The sequence below is a fragment of the Eumetopias jubatus genome, unplaced genomic scaffold (assembly GCF_037043125.1).
Source record: "Eumetopias jubatus isolate StellerSeaLion01/CBP00866 unplaced genomic scaffold, mEumJub1_p1.0 scaffold_4, whole genome shotgun sequence".
NCBI lineage: Eukaryota > Metazoa > Chordata > Mammalia > Carnivora > Otariidae > Eumetopias > Eumetopias jubatus.
The window spans coordinates 148,839,601-148,856,000 of NW_028274810.1; the positions used below are offsets into that span (position 1 = coordinate 148,839,601).

At 38.9% G+C, this 16,400-nt stretch overlaps 1 protein-coding gene across 1 annotated transcript in view; it reads right to left on the reverse strand.

Moving 5' to 3' along the window:
* Positions 1-16,400, reverse strand: part of INTS8 (integrator complex subunit 8) — a 52,225-nt gene that overhangs the window by 7,537 nt on the left and 28,288 nt on the right. Inside the window, exons 15-21 of the mRNA XM_028109696.2 lie at positions 13,377-13,578; positions 9,069-9,190; positions 5,865-6,049; positions 5,213-5,246; positions 4,290-4,346; positions 4,137-4,198; positions 1,313-1,431 (exon numbers count right to left, since the gene is read on the reverse strand). Of these exons, the coding sequence (XP_027965497.1) occupies positions 1,313-1,431; positions 4,137-4,198; positions 4,290-4,346; positions 5,213-5,246; positions 5,865-6,049; positions 9,069-9,190; positions 13,377-13,578 (781 nt within the window). The remainder of the gene's footprint in view (positions 1-1,312; positions 1,432-4,136; positions 4,199-4,289; positions 4,347-5,212; positions 5,247-5,864; positions 6,050-9,068; positions 9,191-13,376; positions 13,579-16,400) is intronic.

The window sequence follows — 16,400 nt, forward strand, 5'->3', positions numbered from 1 at the left end:
GCTCAGATTTGTCAACCTTACTAGCATAGAATTTAGTATTGGAGGTATGTTTCCCAAACACCCATACTGAGGTAGTTTATAATCAGTAAATCTATTTTGAACATAGATATTAAGATCTTGAGAGTAAGTTCTTTGGGGGGTTAGGGTGAAAATGAACATTAAAACTAGTAATTATCTGCCTCAAAAAGAATCCAGGAGAGAGGGGGATGATGTAGGTGAGGATACAGATGGAATGAAGCCGGGCATGAGCTAATTACTGTTAAAGCTGGGTGACAGATACATGGGGGTTCATTACTATTCTCTTTTTTATTTTGAACTTTCTCTTTAAAAAATTCAACTCCTAAAAAAATAAATAAATAAATAAACTCCTAAAGAAAATTGATCCTGAAACGACACCAGTCAGAAATTTGATTTGATCCATATAGTAATAGAAATATTGGAACTTTATCAAGTGGGAAAATCTATCACATATAATGGGGGTGGGGGAGGAGTCAGGAATCTACTTCCAAAAATACAAATAATTATCAAGTGCCAAGACAGATTTTAGAATAGCATATTTAGAACAGATTTTTAATTTTTTTATTAAAGATTTTTATTTATTTGAGAGAGAGCACAAGCAGGAGGAAGGACAGAGGGAGAGGGAGAAGCAGACTCCCCGCTGAGCAGGGAGCCTGACACAGGGCCCCATCCCAGGACCCTGAGATCGGACCCGAGCCAAAGGCAGATGCTTAACTGACTGAACCACTCAGGTGCCCCTAGAATAGAATATTTTAAAATAGCAATTTTACAGGGGCGCCTAGGTGGCTCAGTCGGTTGAGCATCTAACTCTTGGTTTTGGTTCAGGTCATGATCTCAGGGTCCTGGGATCAGTCCCCGCATCAGGCCCCCAGCTCAGCGGGGAGTCTGCTTGTGGATTCTCTCCTCCCTTTGTCCCTCCCCACACTGGCTCTCTCTCTCTCTCGCTCTCTAAAAATAAATAAGTCTTTAAAAAAAAAAAAAGAATAGCAATTTTATAAACTAAACTTTAACTTCTTTCCCTAAGAATATTTTTAACCAACTTAGTAGACGAACATTCAACTTAAAAAAAAAAAAAACAGAAAAAAAGGTAGTCAATATAAAAAATTTAAAAGTATCGGTTCAGACCAAATGCTTAACACGGAAAAATAAATATATTAAGTATATCTAGGAAGAAGAGCTAGAGGTCAAAAACAAGATTTAAAGTACTGGGGAAAAAATGTGTCATGCATTTATTTTCATTTCTAAAAGTGCTACAAAAGAACAAAAACACAAAGCAACCATACATCTCACTTACCAAAATAAATGTCTGCCTGAATAATTAGCCAGGAATGGGTGCTGGGGTTTATACTGAGGGCGTACCGAACTAGCTCTTTCACCGTGATAGCCACAGCTTCAAAGTCTACGGACTGGAGGCTTTAAAAAAAAAAAAAAAAAAAGACAATGAACATTAATCTCTATTTTTCAACTTCAAATTCCAGACACATTTATTAAAAACAAAGACTTAGCCAAAATTTAAGTGACCATAAATATAATGCTAAGTGTTACTAAGAGTAAATATACTAAAACTATCACAGCCAAGTCTAAGAAAGTGGGAAGGGGAGGGAATGGGGCCAGCTGCTCTGAGCCTGGTTAAACCTGGAAGGACTTTGATACAGAAACAGAAGCTGAACTGTGGGGTAAAAGCCAGCCCAGCCCCCAAGAAACAGAGCTGATAGTGCCCACCTCCCAGAAGCAGTGAGGCACGGTGGGAGAGACGACAGGCTCTGGAGTCAGACACACATGAGGTTCCAGACCTAACCAAAATTCACTACCATTCCCAGTATAGTGAAAAAGGAACTGTGGTTATTATCGGTAAATACTCAACTATACATTTACAGCTAAATGAGTTAAACTGGTTTATGATATAAGAAATTTACAAAGTGGGAGCACCTGGGTGGCTCAGTCGTTAAGTGTCTGCCTTCGGCTCAGGTCATGATCCCAGTGTCCTGGGATCGAGCCCCGCATCGGGCTCCCTGCTCAGAGGGAAGCCTGCTTCTCCCTCTCCCACACCCCCTGCTTGTGTTCCCTCTCTCGCTGTCTGTCTTATTAAATAAATTAAAAAATAAATTTATAAAATGTTAACAAGAATTCTATCTACATATCAAACAACTGATCTTAAAATAGTAATGCTTAATCCACGCCATTCTCACACTATTTTTGGAGTCAATAAAGACTCTTGTTCAAGAGGAATGCTTTTTCTGGTCATTTAGTCACATTATATTTTCTCTAGGTCAATTTACATTAAAGTAGCTTTATCATGAAGATAATGGTTATTAAGCCTATATGTGCCAGTCCTTATTCTAAACACCTAGTTTAGAAAATATACTAACTTATTTAATCCTCACAAATCTGAGGTAGGTACTATTCTTATACCCATTTAATAAATGAGGAAATTGGCAAAGCAAGCAACTTATCCAAGGTTACATACCAGGTAAGTGAAAAAGAGGCTGGGACTCCAACCCTACCAGTCTAGCTCAAAGCCCGTATGGTAAACTATTCTTTTGCCTCATTTATAAACACACACTGAAAATCAGTCATTAAGTTACAATCTTAAGATAAAAACGACATCACAGAGATGCTACCAAGGATCAATTAAAAAGGCAGAGGATTTGTACCTGATTTTTGGACTGCTATCGAACATACTAAATTTTATATAAGACGCCCCTGGGTGGCTCAATCAGTTAAGCGTCTGACTCTTGATTTCGGCTCAGGTCATGATCTCAAGGGTTGTGAGGTCGAGCCCCACATCAGGCGCCTGCTTAAGATTCTCTCTCCCCCTCTCCCTCTGCCCCCCCCCACCTGGTTCCTGTATGTGTGTGAAGAAAAAAAAATTTCATATAAAAATTTGCAGTTACGGGATGCCTGGCTGGCTCAGTCAGTAAAGCATGTGACTTTTGCTCCTGGGGTTGTAAAATTCAAGCCCCATAATGGATGTAGAAATTACCTAAAAATCTTGAAAAAAAAATGTGCAGTTACAATGTTGTGTAGTACGCACATTTGCTTCATGAAGCATCGTGATCCTTTGGGAAACAAGCCTCAGTAAGCGGAGTAAAGGGTCACCTGCCCACTTCTGACCCTCCAAACCTCTACATGAGATGCGCAACTACTTCTAATCTCTAAGACTGAGATGAAAGCAAATTACTCTCATTCTATAGACTGCTTATCTACCTACTAAAATCTTTTCTTCTTCAAAGATGCCACTAAGAGCAACAAAATAAGGCCTAGTCCTGCCCTTCAGGCACAAAGCAAAAAAAAAAAAAAATATATATATATATACATATATATATATGGGGGATGAGGAAGGAAGAAAAAGTAACTTTTGCGAGGAAAGAAATGGGACTCCTGAATGAGAAATTGCTATGTATAGGAAGAGAAATGTGTATATGGTTTCTTCTTCCAGATAAAGAACATTTTCTTCTCCCTCTCCAAAATTCCATCATCTTATTGTGACTCTCGGGAGATGAAAGAAAGAACATTTCTTAAAGTACCCAAGAACTTCTTAGTAACTAAAAGGGGTTTGGGAGCCTCTATCACAGTGTTAGAACAGACCTACAAAGAATTACAAAAAAGTCATTTTCAGGGCGCCTGGGTGGCTCAGTCGTTAAACGTCTGCCTTCGGCTCAGGTCATGATCCCAGGGTCCTGGGATCAAGCCCCGCATCGGGCTCCCTGCTCCGCGGGAAGCCTGCTTCTCCCTCTCCCACTCCCCCTGCTTGTGTTCCCTCTCTCGCTGTGTCTCTATCAAATAAATAAAATCTTAAAAAAAAGAAAAGTCATTTTTCAAATAGATACTTGTAAAAGATGTAAAATGCTGGAAACCTAACAGGAAATCAAATTTTTGGGGGGGGCCCTCGATTTTCTAATCCTATGCCTTGATAAGTCATCAGGATCACTTAGGGATCTTTCTGTTGGACTGAAGGCTGGTATACCTTTTTAGGAAAATAATGACTGCAAAGAGAAACAAACTTGGCTATAGAATCCTAACAGATTATAGCCTTTTAGTCAAATTATTCAAGGTTATCTGTATCAGGATGGTTTCTAAATACATAAATAATAAATATAAGCTATAATACATCTTACTTGGGGATGGAGGATGGCCAAATAGAAATGTGCTCAGCTGTAATATCATTCACAATGTCCTCCTTAAAAGGGAAAAAAAATTTTTTTAAAGTGTGATTTTAAAAGGAAATTTCTTTCAAAGATTTTTTTTAAATGAAATTATGAAATACTGACCCGAACATTGTGAAGTTTCACAAAGAGTGACAAAATAATGGTCAAAACCAATGGTTCCTATAAGAAAGAAAATACAGAATCCTTAAATATTATACATGTTTAATATTCCTGTCAACCTCAGGGATACCAAGTATTTTCTCTCAAAAAATTCTTTGACTTTTGAAATGCACCATCTTCTTTAGAGCATATACTACAGGTCTAGTTTATTTTTAATCTCATGAAAGAAATCAAGCATACAATTTACACAAAAATTACCCTATTTAGGGGCGTTTGGGTGGCTCAGTCAGTTGAGTGTCCAACTCTTGGTTTTGACTCGGGTCATGATCTCACAGTCGTGGGATCGAGCCCTGTATTGGGCTCCATGCTCAGCATGGAGTCTGCCTGAGATTTTCTCCCTCTCCCTCTACCCCTCCCCCGCGCATATGCGCATGCAGGTGCGTGCTCGTGTGCCCGCTCTCTCAAATAAAAAAAAGTAAAAGAAAAATTACCATATTTAGGTAACTGGCTTACAGCACTCAAGTCCTCAGATGACTTTTGGAATTGAGCAAATAAATCTCCTTCCAATTAGTACTTCCAGCTATCTCTAAAACAATTAACTTTTTATTCCTTACAATAATATTTAAAGGATGGAATCTAGGTTATGTCCAGTAAATACATGTAATGTTAATCCTAACAAAAATTAAAGCTAGGCTTCACACATCCAGCCCTATTAGGAAGACTTCTTTAAAATTTAAAAAATATCTGTTCTATTCACTAAAACATGTTAAGGTAAATGCAAAATGAACGCGTCCATTCAGACCAACCCATCTTCAGGAATGATCACTGATGCACATTATAGACAGCACTTAAATAATCAGCATTTAAACACACTATTTTTCAAAAAATCAGCAGTAATAATTAGATCAACTTTTAATAAAACTTACCCGTAATTTTTTGATAAAAGAAAGTAGTTCGCTCCTACAAAAAACACAAATGTTGTATATACATTTACTATATGAATTAAAAAATAAATTATAGATGGTTTATTCCTAACTCTCCAGTTCTGCATGTATAAAAGAATATAATGTTCTACTATCATACTAAGCTAATAAATTAACTTCTCTGGGGGTGCCTGGGTGGCTCAGTCGTTAAGAGTCTGCCTTCAGCTCAGGTCATAATCCCAGGGTCCTGGGATCGAGCCCCACATTGGGCTCCTTGCTTAGCTGGGAGCCTGCTTCTCCCTCTCCCACTCCCCCTGCTTGTGTCCCCACTCTAGCAGTCTCTCTCCCTCTGTCAAATAAATAAAATCTTAAAACAAAACAAAAAAAACTCCTGTTTTAATCACATGTGACTTCTTCAGTACAATGCAATCACAGGCATCGCTGATTCTGAATTCCGGAAGATATTAAATGATTAACAATCTCTTAAAATAACATACAAACAGAAGATATTTCCAAAGGTGGCCATGTCAGTCCACAGATCAGCAGAACTCTAACACTGTCCATCTTTATGATACACAAAGATAAAGTTCGATGTTCTTGAAACAGTACAAACAGTACAGATAATAACTCAAGAAATAAACTGATAGAAACATACCGATACATTATGCCTAATGTAGATTCCCTCTGCTTTATTAAACTGACTCTGCCATCGTTTCCTCGTTTGTGTTGACTGGACACACTACAGATCTGAACAACAACTTCCCAAAGGTCTTTAGCAGTCCGTCTACTTTCTTTAGGGCCAGGAAGTTCTTTGCATGTAGCCGCTAAAAGCTGTCCAAGCTATAACATGAAATACAGAAAATACACAAAAAATAATTTACAACAACAGAACTACAGATATAAGTTCTACTATTAAGGCACACTTGAAGAAAGAAGGATAACTACCCAAATACACCAAAGTTATTTTTTGCTGTGCCTTCCATCCAACCACTGAGGAATTTAGAGCTCACTGTACTGACAGATCGGGAATCTGAACGGGCAAGAGGATGCTCTGGTCCTTCCACATTATAAAGCTCATTTTTTCTACACAATTAAGGTCTAACGAGGACAAAAATAAGTACAGTCTAATAAGAACAAAACTGAGACAAAGCAAAGAGGTATGTGATTTATTAAGAGTGGGAGGGGGGACACCAAGCTGGTAAATAGTATGATCCAACTTAAAAGGGGTGGGGGGCAGGGTGCATGTGTGTGTGTGTGTGTGTGTGTGTATGTAATGGAATGTATATACAATGTTAACTGTGGTAAAGCCCAGAGATGCAATTAAAATAGTGCTTTAACTTCACACACACACTTTAAAAATCATTAAAAAAAAATTTTTTTTAATGAAAAAATGAGGGGAGAAATCTGGAAATTGAAGTTGGCAGAATAAGGGAGTAAGATTTAGAACAACCTTTGTCTAAGACAAATGGCAGCCACTGACTGGGGCTATTATAGATATGAGGAGGCAGAAGGAAGGACAGATTACCGAAAGTGAATGATCTGAATAAAGAAGTCTTGAGGACCAAAAATGCAAGAAGAACCCATAAAGAGTGGAAGGGCTGAAAGCAAAAGGCAGAGAAAAGACAGGACCAAAATGTAGAGGAAAAAACAGGCTCAAGTCAAATTCAGCACTTCTTTCCCTCTGTAATTTCAAAACAAGAGAGGGCCCCTCTATCCTCTGTTCTTATTAAATCTTATATATCATCGCTCTTTTAGAGAGTGAAATGGCAAGGATAATTTCAAGTCCATCAGGAAACCCCAGATCCCTTACTGGACCTAGAAGATATTCATAATGGGGTCCCCACTGCTTATGGTAGTTTCTTTAATAAGATGGCCATATTGGGGGCTCCTGGGTGGCTCAGGTGGTTGAGCGACTGCCTTCGGCTCAAGTCATGATCCTGGAGTCCCAGGATCAAGTCCCGCATTGGGCTCCCTGCTCAGCAGGGAGTCTGCTTCCCCTCTCCCACTCCCCCTGCTTGTGTTCCCTCTCTCGCTGTGTCTCTGTCAAATAAATAAACTCTTAAAAAAAAAAAAAAATCCTTCCAGACTTCCCTACACATGTGTATACATATTCCACACCAAATTCCAAGTTTGGAAACGGCTCCAAATTATAGTATCTTCAAAACAAAGTCCTTTACTCTAGACTTCCTTCTCAGATCCCTTTTACCTTAACATAAACGAGGGAGCCAGGGGCCAACTAGGGAAGGGGACACACAAACCCTAACCAGATAAGATGATGAGACGCCACAGTGACTCTTCAGTAAGGTCACCACCTATCCTTCCTCCTTTTGGGCCCGATCAGGGGGACTGCACGAAGCAATGGCATCACCCAGCCCAAGGTCAGGGAACCTGCAGCACAATACTCTGTGCCCTTCCACACTGCAGGCCCTCAAGCACGCACCCCATCCTGCCACTGCACAACTCCACAGAACTCACTGTGGAGAGAAGCAAAGAGAAGCTACTGTACTGTCCTGAGCAACAAGCTAGGATCCTAAGTGGAAATCTCTTGGAACAAAATGGTTCTTTCATCTGAGAGTTGAGTAAAGACCAAGACTATGGGGCATAATCAGACAAGTACTCTAGATATAAGGAACTCACATCACAAAGTTCACACACACACACATCCCCCCAAAAAAACAAAACAGATATAATCCAATGTCTAATATTCCAAAGAGAAAGAGGATTCAAATTATGACAATAAATTTTAGGAACAATTGTAGAGAAGACAAAAAAGAGGAAAAACTTTACAAAAGAAATCAGTAAATCTTCAAAGGACTGAAATGAAATGAGCTGTTTTTAAAAGGACATATATTATGAGGAAAAAAACAAATAACCAAAGACAAATGTAAGAAAGTGAGAAAAGTCTTGCAAGAGTTCCCAGATAACCACTGATTTAAGAGACTATGTACTAAAGATGAGAGCAGATAAACAAAAAGCATACGAACAATAAGGAGGAAATCTGAAAAACCAAACGCACAAGAAAAATGTTAAATCACTAAATGTTATTTTAACAATAAGACCAGAAAGGGAGAAAAGTCCACTGCTTATTTAGGGTATACATAATATTTGCACAAAACAGACACAGTCTTAGGGAAAACTCCAGTCTCTATTTCTGTTTTCTCCACCCAGAAACATTTCCAGTTGCACAGGACAGATATAATTAAGAAACATCTCAGCACCAATTCATTGAAGGCATTCTTTCACTGGGGTCTAATTCCATATACACAAACAAGAATCAGGCCCAAATCTAGAGGAGGAAAGAGGCTCTAAAGAAGGTAAGGTGCTCAGATGGAAATCAACTAGAAGTGTACCCCTCCCAGCTCTACTAGTTCATACACAGGTATGCCCATGTATTCCAAACTTTAAAACTAGAGTTTATTTTGATCAAAGCAAGAAAAGCTGACTAAACCTCTCATTAGCTTAGGGTTATACCAAAATGTTGTCTGTTAACTAATTTCTGCTCGCGTTCTCATGAACGCAAAACTATACTTTTAATCACAAACCAACAAACATTTGTCCAATCTTCCATTGTAATATAGAAATTGGACAAGTTCCCTAAGTAGTACAGATCTAAAGAAACAGGGACACCTGGGTGGCTCAATCGGTTAAGCATCTGCCTTCAGATCAGGTCATGATCCCAGTGGTCTGGGATCAAGCCCCGCATCCGGCTCCTTGCTCAGCGGAGAATCTGCTTCTCCCTCTGCCTCTCCCCCTGTTAGTGCTCTCTCTCAAATAAACCTTAAAAAAAGAAAAGAAAAGATCTAAAGAAACAGGTACAATAATCCCAACCTAATAATCCCTTTATTTAAACACAAGTTACCTTTACATATGGATTATTCTGAAGCAGAAACGCAGGAACTTGCAGTGTAAGGTATTCATTTTCCCTCCAGTTTAACATAAAAGCAACGCACTCCTCAGCAATCACTTGACGAAGAGGAATATCTAAAAAGCCAAAGAAGAAAACAGTTGGAATTACCATCATAACATTAAAATGAGAACAAAGCAAACATGTACTAAGATTTCAGGTGAACAAATTAAAAACAGTTACACAGATGAAAAAACAGAAAAATTCCAACATTTTTACACTTTTCTCTAGAAAGTTAAGGTTTCCCAGCAGACTTCATGGTCCCCAGTACTAATCTACAAAATCATGTACTATGAATACACAGCCAACACCCTACTGAGGAAGCCCACAGTACCTGTCCTCTAGAAACCTGTAATTCAAACAAGTACAATGGTACCATATAAACTTTTAGCACATTTAGAGCAAATAGCTAAAACATGTAATAAAATTGTAACAAATCTGAGTAAATGTACCATTTTAAATATTTCTGCTAAGATGTAATAAATACTCCTCAGAAACAAGTCCTTAACTTTCAAAAAATATTTACTGTGCCAAAAACAATTTTAAATAAAAAGTGATGAGAAAAAAATCACCCAGAATTGTTTTGGACCAAAAAAAAAAAAAAAGGGCAGTTTTGCACATAACTTCCTTTGAAATATTAAATATACTTTAATATTAAATGTTACAAATTTTATAGCTCAAAGTATATAATATTCAGGTTTTAATATACTTCAGCAAAAAGAAAAATCCCAAGAATGCTGAATAACAATGTTAACTTAAAACAGGGAGAGCTATTAAACTTTTTGAGTACTTATAGTCTTTCTAAAAGACTGCCTGTGGCTATTAGTTTATATCTCACCTTACCCAAAAAAGGATTTGACAGGACAGAGAGTTATAGGAACACAGCAAAATATACATTCTTTGCATCATCGTCAAGAAAGAACAAAGAAGGGAAATTGGTATCCTCAATGCATGCATGTCACTGAGTTCTTTACATTTTGCCAAAGGCAGATCACAACAGCATTTGGCTCCAACGCTTCCTTTATTCACCCAGCACTCCCCAACAATAACAGAGCAATGGTTTTTTTTTTTTAATGATTTTATTCATTTATTTGACAGAGACAGACACAGCCAGAGAGGGAACACAAGCAGGCGGAGTGGGAGAGGGAGAAGCAGGCTTCCCGCGGAGCAGGGAGCCCGATGTGGGGCTTGATCCCAGGACCCTGGGATCATGACCTGAGCCGAAGGCAGACGCTTAATGACTGAGCCACGCAGGTGCCCCAACGGAGCAATGGTTCTTACACATAAATTAGAATCTAGGGAGAATTCTGATACAGCCTGAAAAGCAGTGATTTGGAGATTAAACTTCCCTTTAAGCATCTGCAATGCAATTAAGCATTATTTCTAAATGTAGAGTCCTATGCTGTAACAGGCACCCAGAGTAGGCCTAGAATTCAATTTTGTTGAAATCCTAGGAACATAACAAAGACACGTGTGTCAAGAGAAAGTAAGCTGGTGATACAAAGGTATTAAAAGTTGGGGAATTTCGGGGCATCGGCTTGGTGGGTTGAGCATCCAACTTTTGATTTCAGCTCCAGTCACGGTCTCAGGGTCGTGGGATCAAGCCCCATGTTGGGCTCTTGCTCAATGGGGAGTCCGTTTGAGATTCTCTCCCTCTCCCTCTGCAACCCCCCCCTCACTTGTGCACGTGCGTGCATGCACGCGTTCTAAAATAAATCTTTAAAAAAAATTTAATAAAAGATGGGGAATTTCTCCCAAAAGACATCACTGGTGTTAGAATAATTAATCTGTAGCCCTTATTTATAAATGGAAGGTTGGATCTTTGTCAATTAAGATCACTTCCTATTCCTGATAGTAGAGCCAGGCCAATCCACCTACCCTCTTCTACACAGGGCATGCATCTAATTTTATCAAAATTGACCCAATACCACCAGGAAACAATTTTTCCTTAAAAAAAAGGGGGGGAGGAGGGGCACTTGGGTGGTAGTCAGGTGTTTTGACTCCTGATTTCGGCTCAGCTGGTGGGACTGAGCCTGTGCTGGGCTCTGCATTGGGCGTGGAGCCTGCTTTTCTCTTTCTCCTCCTCCTCCCCCTACCCACTCTCCCATGCTCTCTCAAATGAATAAACCTTAAAAAAAAAAAAAAAGGGAGGAGTATGTGGCAGATGACCCCTTTTCACACCCCTCCCCCCATCATGACCCATGGAGAGACCACTGTACGCACCCTGACTCTCCTGTCAGAGGATCAGAGCCAGGTGTCTGAATTCAGGGACTGTAGTCTGTAACAGAGGCTCGAAGACAAGGCACTGCACCGTGCTTATTCCTAACAATAAACGACATCCTTGCCTTTCCATTTTAAACACTACTTGTAACACAAACTATGGGACAAGCAACTGAACATCTAACAAAGTAAGAATTTACATAAATTAGGTGCAGTGCTAGGAGTCTTGGACCAAAAACAGAAGAAAAAAAAAAAGTGATGTGAATTCCAAACTACTTAAAGGTCAAAAAGGTAGAACAGACCTGTGCTTATTTAAAGGCATTTCCATCTACTTCAAAGAGTAAGAGCAGAGGCTTAACCAGGATTGATGGATTCAAATCACTGTTCTCTTACTGTGTGACTTTGGCCAAATTCCTTAACCTCTCTGTACCTGTTTCCTGATTTACGAACAGGGATAATTAATGCAGCAGCTACTTCACAGAGCTGCCATGAGGACCAAATGAGTTCTGTACCTAAAACTCTTCCAACAACATCTGACTTGCAGCTAACACTCAACAAATGTTAGAATTTTAAAAATTCCTTACTTTTCATTTTAGAGAAATCATGTATGAAAAACCAAACTTCCACCTTTAAAAAGAAAACACACACAGGAGCATGTGTCAGTTGATAGTGCCAGTATATTACTAGATCAGTTTTTAAGACATTACAGGGCACTGATGCATTAAAGCTCAAAGGTATTCTATCAACAGAGTGCTAAAAAGTTGTACTATCTGCTAGAAATCAGAATGTAATAACAATTAAATTAATCCAAAAGACTCCAGAAGGCCAGAAGCCATTTCTGTTTTAGCGCATTACTAGCACGTTCCTTCATACTTCAATTTTACAGCTTTAAGTATGTACAGTAGGACTTACTGTTCTAAAATTACTAGAACATGTAAAATTAAGAAACTTCTTTAAGCAACATTTACATACAACAGAGATCATTTATATAATTTTTATACATATTTCATAATCATATAATTTATATAATTTCCAAAACATTATTTTTTAAAGATTTTATTTGACAGAGAGAGACACGGCGAGAGCAGGAACACAAGCGGGGGAGTGGGAGAGGGAGAAGCAGGCTTCCTGGCAAGCAGGGAGCCCAATGCGGAGCTCGATCCCAGGACCCTGGGCAGACACTTTAATGACTGAGCCACCCAGGCGCCCCTTCATAACATATTTATACTTACAAATGGACACAGAATGGTCTGTTCCTAAGGTGACAAGTGAGTTCCTGACCCACTGGCAATCATTTTGATGATTTCTATGATGGTAATGAGGAATTAAACATTCAACCTATACTTACAAGGACATTTAAATTCTTTGCTAACAGAGTATCTTAAAATTGCAATACAGTTTTGTAGTGTGAACAGCGTTCCCTCAAAATGCATTTCCACTCAAGACCTGAGTTTCCTCACGTAGAAACAGGGTCTTCACAGATATACTTAGTTAAGATGACATCATACAGAATTAGGACACACCCTACAACCAATGACTGTTGCCTTTATAAGAGGGGACACACACACACGGAAAGCCATGTAACAAAGGAGGGAGCGACAGGAGTTACACACACACACACGGAAAGCCATGTAACAAAGGAGGGAGAGACAGGAGTTGTGAAGCTACAGGCTAAAGAATGCCAAAGATTGCTGGCAACCGTCTGAAGCTAGAAAAAGTGAAGGAAAGATTCTTCCCCAGAGCCTTCAGGGGGAGCATGGCCCCGCAGACACCTTGATTTCGGGTATCTAGTCTCCAAAAATATGACAGAATACATTTCTGCTGTTTTAAATCATCTAGCTTGTGGTACTTTGTTATGGTGATCCTAGGAAATGAATAGTTTCCTACATTATCTTCAATGTTCTCAAGAGAACTCCACATTTAATTGCTTCAGGAGAGCAATAACTTTTTTAAGGTGGCAAAAAAACAAGAAAATGTTTCAGATTCCTCCCTACGACTACTTGAGTACTGCACTTCTGAAACGTGGCTCTGTGAACATCTTACCAGGAAGCCTCATCTCCAGATACCCCCGCACCCTACTAATAAGATCAGAAGGAGGCCTCTCTCCTGACTGCCCCGTTCCAGCTTCATGGGTATGAATATCCAAAAGCAGCATCTCATTCAGCATGACCTGACGAAGTTTCGGTGAGAACTCTGTTACCAACTCCAAACAAGCAGCAAATAGCTGTTTGGCATGGGAAAAGTCCTACAGAAAGAAATAACAGATCACTGGGTCACTTTTCCTCTGGAATCAAAACACGTGCATCCTTAGGAGTACAGAGCAAAGAGAAGAATTAATTTAAATGGTTAACAGTGGTTGTCTTGGAGAGTGCGGCTAGATTACCTTTTTCTTTATCATCTGTGTCACTGATTTATTCCGATACTTAATTCTTTTGTAATTTAAAAAAATCCAATAAACAGTATAAAAACATGCTATGTCACTAAACAAGTTTTACATAAACTGTAAAACCAAAAAAAGCTTTTACATAGCTTATATACATACACATATATTATATATATATAAGCTATACATATTATATACATACACATAAATTATACATGTCACATACATATATGTATAGAGAGGATGCATACAGATTCTATGACAAGTACCCTATTATACCTAGGCTATTCAGAATTGGCTCTTACACTCTTCAACAAGGTTTCGTATTCTAAAATCTTTGCACACAACCTTACTAGTTCACATAATTGGCTAATAAATCAAATTCACTATAATCCAACCCTTTTCTTACATCTGCTTCTAATTTTTTCAAAGAGTAGTCTTCATTCATTCATTCTCTCTCTCCTCCCACATGCCTCCTTGACTCCCACAATCTGGCTCCTACCCCCATCACAATGAAGAAATAGTTCCTATTACACAAAGATCTTCTAATTGTGCAACTTACTCAACACTTTTTAGTTATCTTACAGGACTTAAGGGCAGCATCTTGGTGCTGCCCACTCCCTTGTTCTTGACAGTCTCTCTCTTCCCTTGGCTATTACGACTCCACCTCTGTTTGGTCCCCGTACCCATCATGCCACTGTTTCTTGGACCCAATGTTGCATCCCCTAGATTCTGTATATTCACCCTGGGTGATCTGAGGCCTCCCAAATCTGTATCTCTAGCCCAGACCATTCCCCAAGCTTCAGGCTGTTTCCAACTGCAGGCCCAAATTAACCATTGTAAAAATGAATACTCAATCCTTCAAAAATGTTTGTCTGCATATTCACTTGCTGGCAACCAAAGCAGAAAGCTGAGCATTGCTCTCCATTCTTTGCTCCCTCCTGCCTTCCACAGCACATCAGTAAGCAGTCAATTCTAGATTTTACCTCCTAAATGTTTCCCTTTGTTCTCTTCTATCCTAACACGTGTGCCACTTACTAGCTGCATGACCTTAGACAATTTAATACCTTTGACTCCGATTTCTCACCTATAAAACTGACTGTACTGTGTGTGTGAAAAGAGTAAGTGAAAGAATAAATATATACGAAAACTGCAGAAGTCTCCATTCCCAATAAATGTTAGTTATTTTAGGGGTGGAAAAAGAAAAGCTGCCAATGACATGCCCCCTATTATAAACTTTTTTTATCTAGAGCTGTATGGTCCAATATGGTAGCTACCAGCTATAGGTGGCTACTGAGCATGTGAAATGTGACCAGTCCAAGTTGGGAGGTGGTTTAAGTGTAAAATACTAGATTTTGAGTGAAAACCTAGCACACGCATTAAAAAAAAATCTCAGTAATTTTTATATTGCTTATTTGTTGAAACAATAGTTTAGATATATTGGGTTAAAATGTATTAAAATAACTTTTGTACTTCTTTTGGTATTTCTAAAAATGTGCTGCTTTTTAGAAAATCATAAATAACATATGTGGTTTGCATGTTATTTCCACTGGAAGTGTTGACCATGCATCACAATTACCTGGTGAGCTTATTAAAACAGACTGCTGGGGCTGTCTGTTTCTGATTCCCCAGCTTCTGATTCAGTAGGTCTAGGCTGGGACCCAACATTTTGCATTTCTAACAAGTTCCCAGATGTGGCCAATGCTGCTGGAGTCACAATCACGCTTTAAGGACCTCTGGTTTACAGCACTATCTATAAAAGGTTTTTTGCTCACTTTTAAAAACAGTTTTACATAAAAATTTATAGCAGAAAGTGAATATTTAAGCTTGGAAATTTTTTTTTGGAAGTTTAAGGAGATGCTAAAGTATAGTGTAAATATGAACTTTTTGAATAATTACACTATTTTTGTTTTAAAACATACATGCATTTAGAGATAAATCTAACAAAATACATGCAAGATTTGTATGCTGAATATTACAGAACTTGATGAGATAAAGACATAAATAAATGGAGACCTAAGTAAATGAAGACATACACTAAGTTCATGGATTAAAAGACATAATATTGCCATCAATTTCAACTGTCCCCAAAATTGATTTATAGATTCATTGCAATCTGAATCAAAATCCCAGCAAGCTTTTCTTCCCCCCTTTTTTAAGTGAACACTGAAAAGCTGATTCTAAAATTTATATTAAAAAGCAAAGGGGAGGGGTGCCTGGCTGGCTCTGCCTTCAGCTCAGGTCATGATCCCAGGGTCCTAGGCTTGAGGCCCACGTCGGGCTCCCTGCTTGGCAGGAAGCCTGCTTCTCCCTCTCCCACTCCCCCCTGCTTGTGATCCTGCTCTCACTACCTCTCTGTCAAATAAATAAAAGCTTTTAAAAATAATAAATAAATAAATACCAAGGCAAAGGGGAGGGGCGCCTGGCTAGCTCAGTCGGTAGAGCATGTGACTCTTGATCTCAGGGTCGTGTGAGCCCCACACTGGGTGTAGAGAGTACTTAAAAATCTTAAAATAAGTAAATAAAAAGCAAAGGAGAGGAAGGGAGCACCTGGCTGGCCCAGTCAGTACAGCATGCAACTCTTGATCTTAGAGTAGAAAATTCAAGCCCCACGTTGGGCGTACAGTTTAATCTTTTTAAAAAATAGTAAAATTTAAAAAGCAAAGGACCTAGGATAGCCAAAA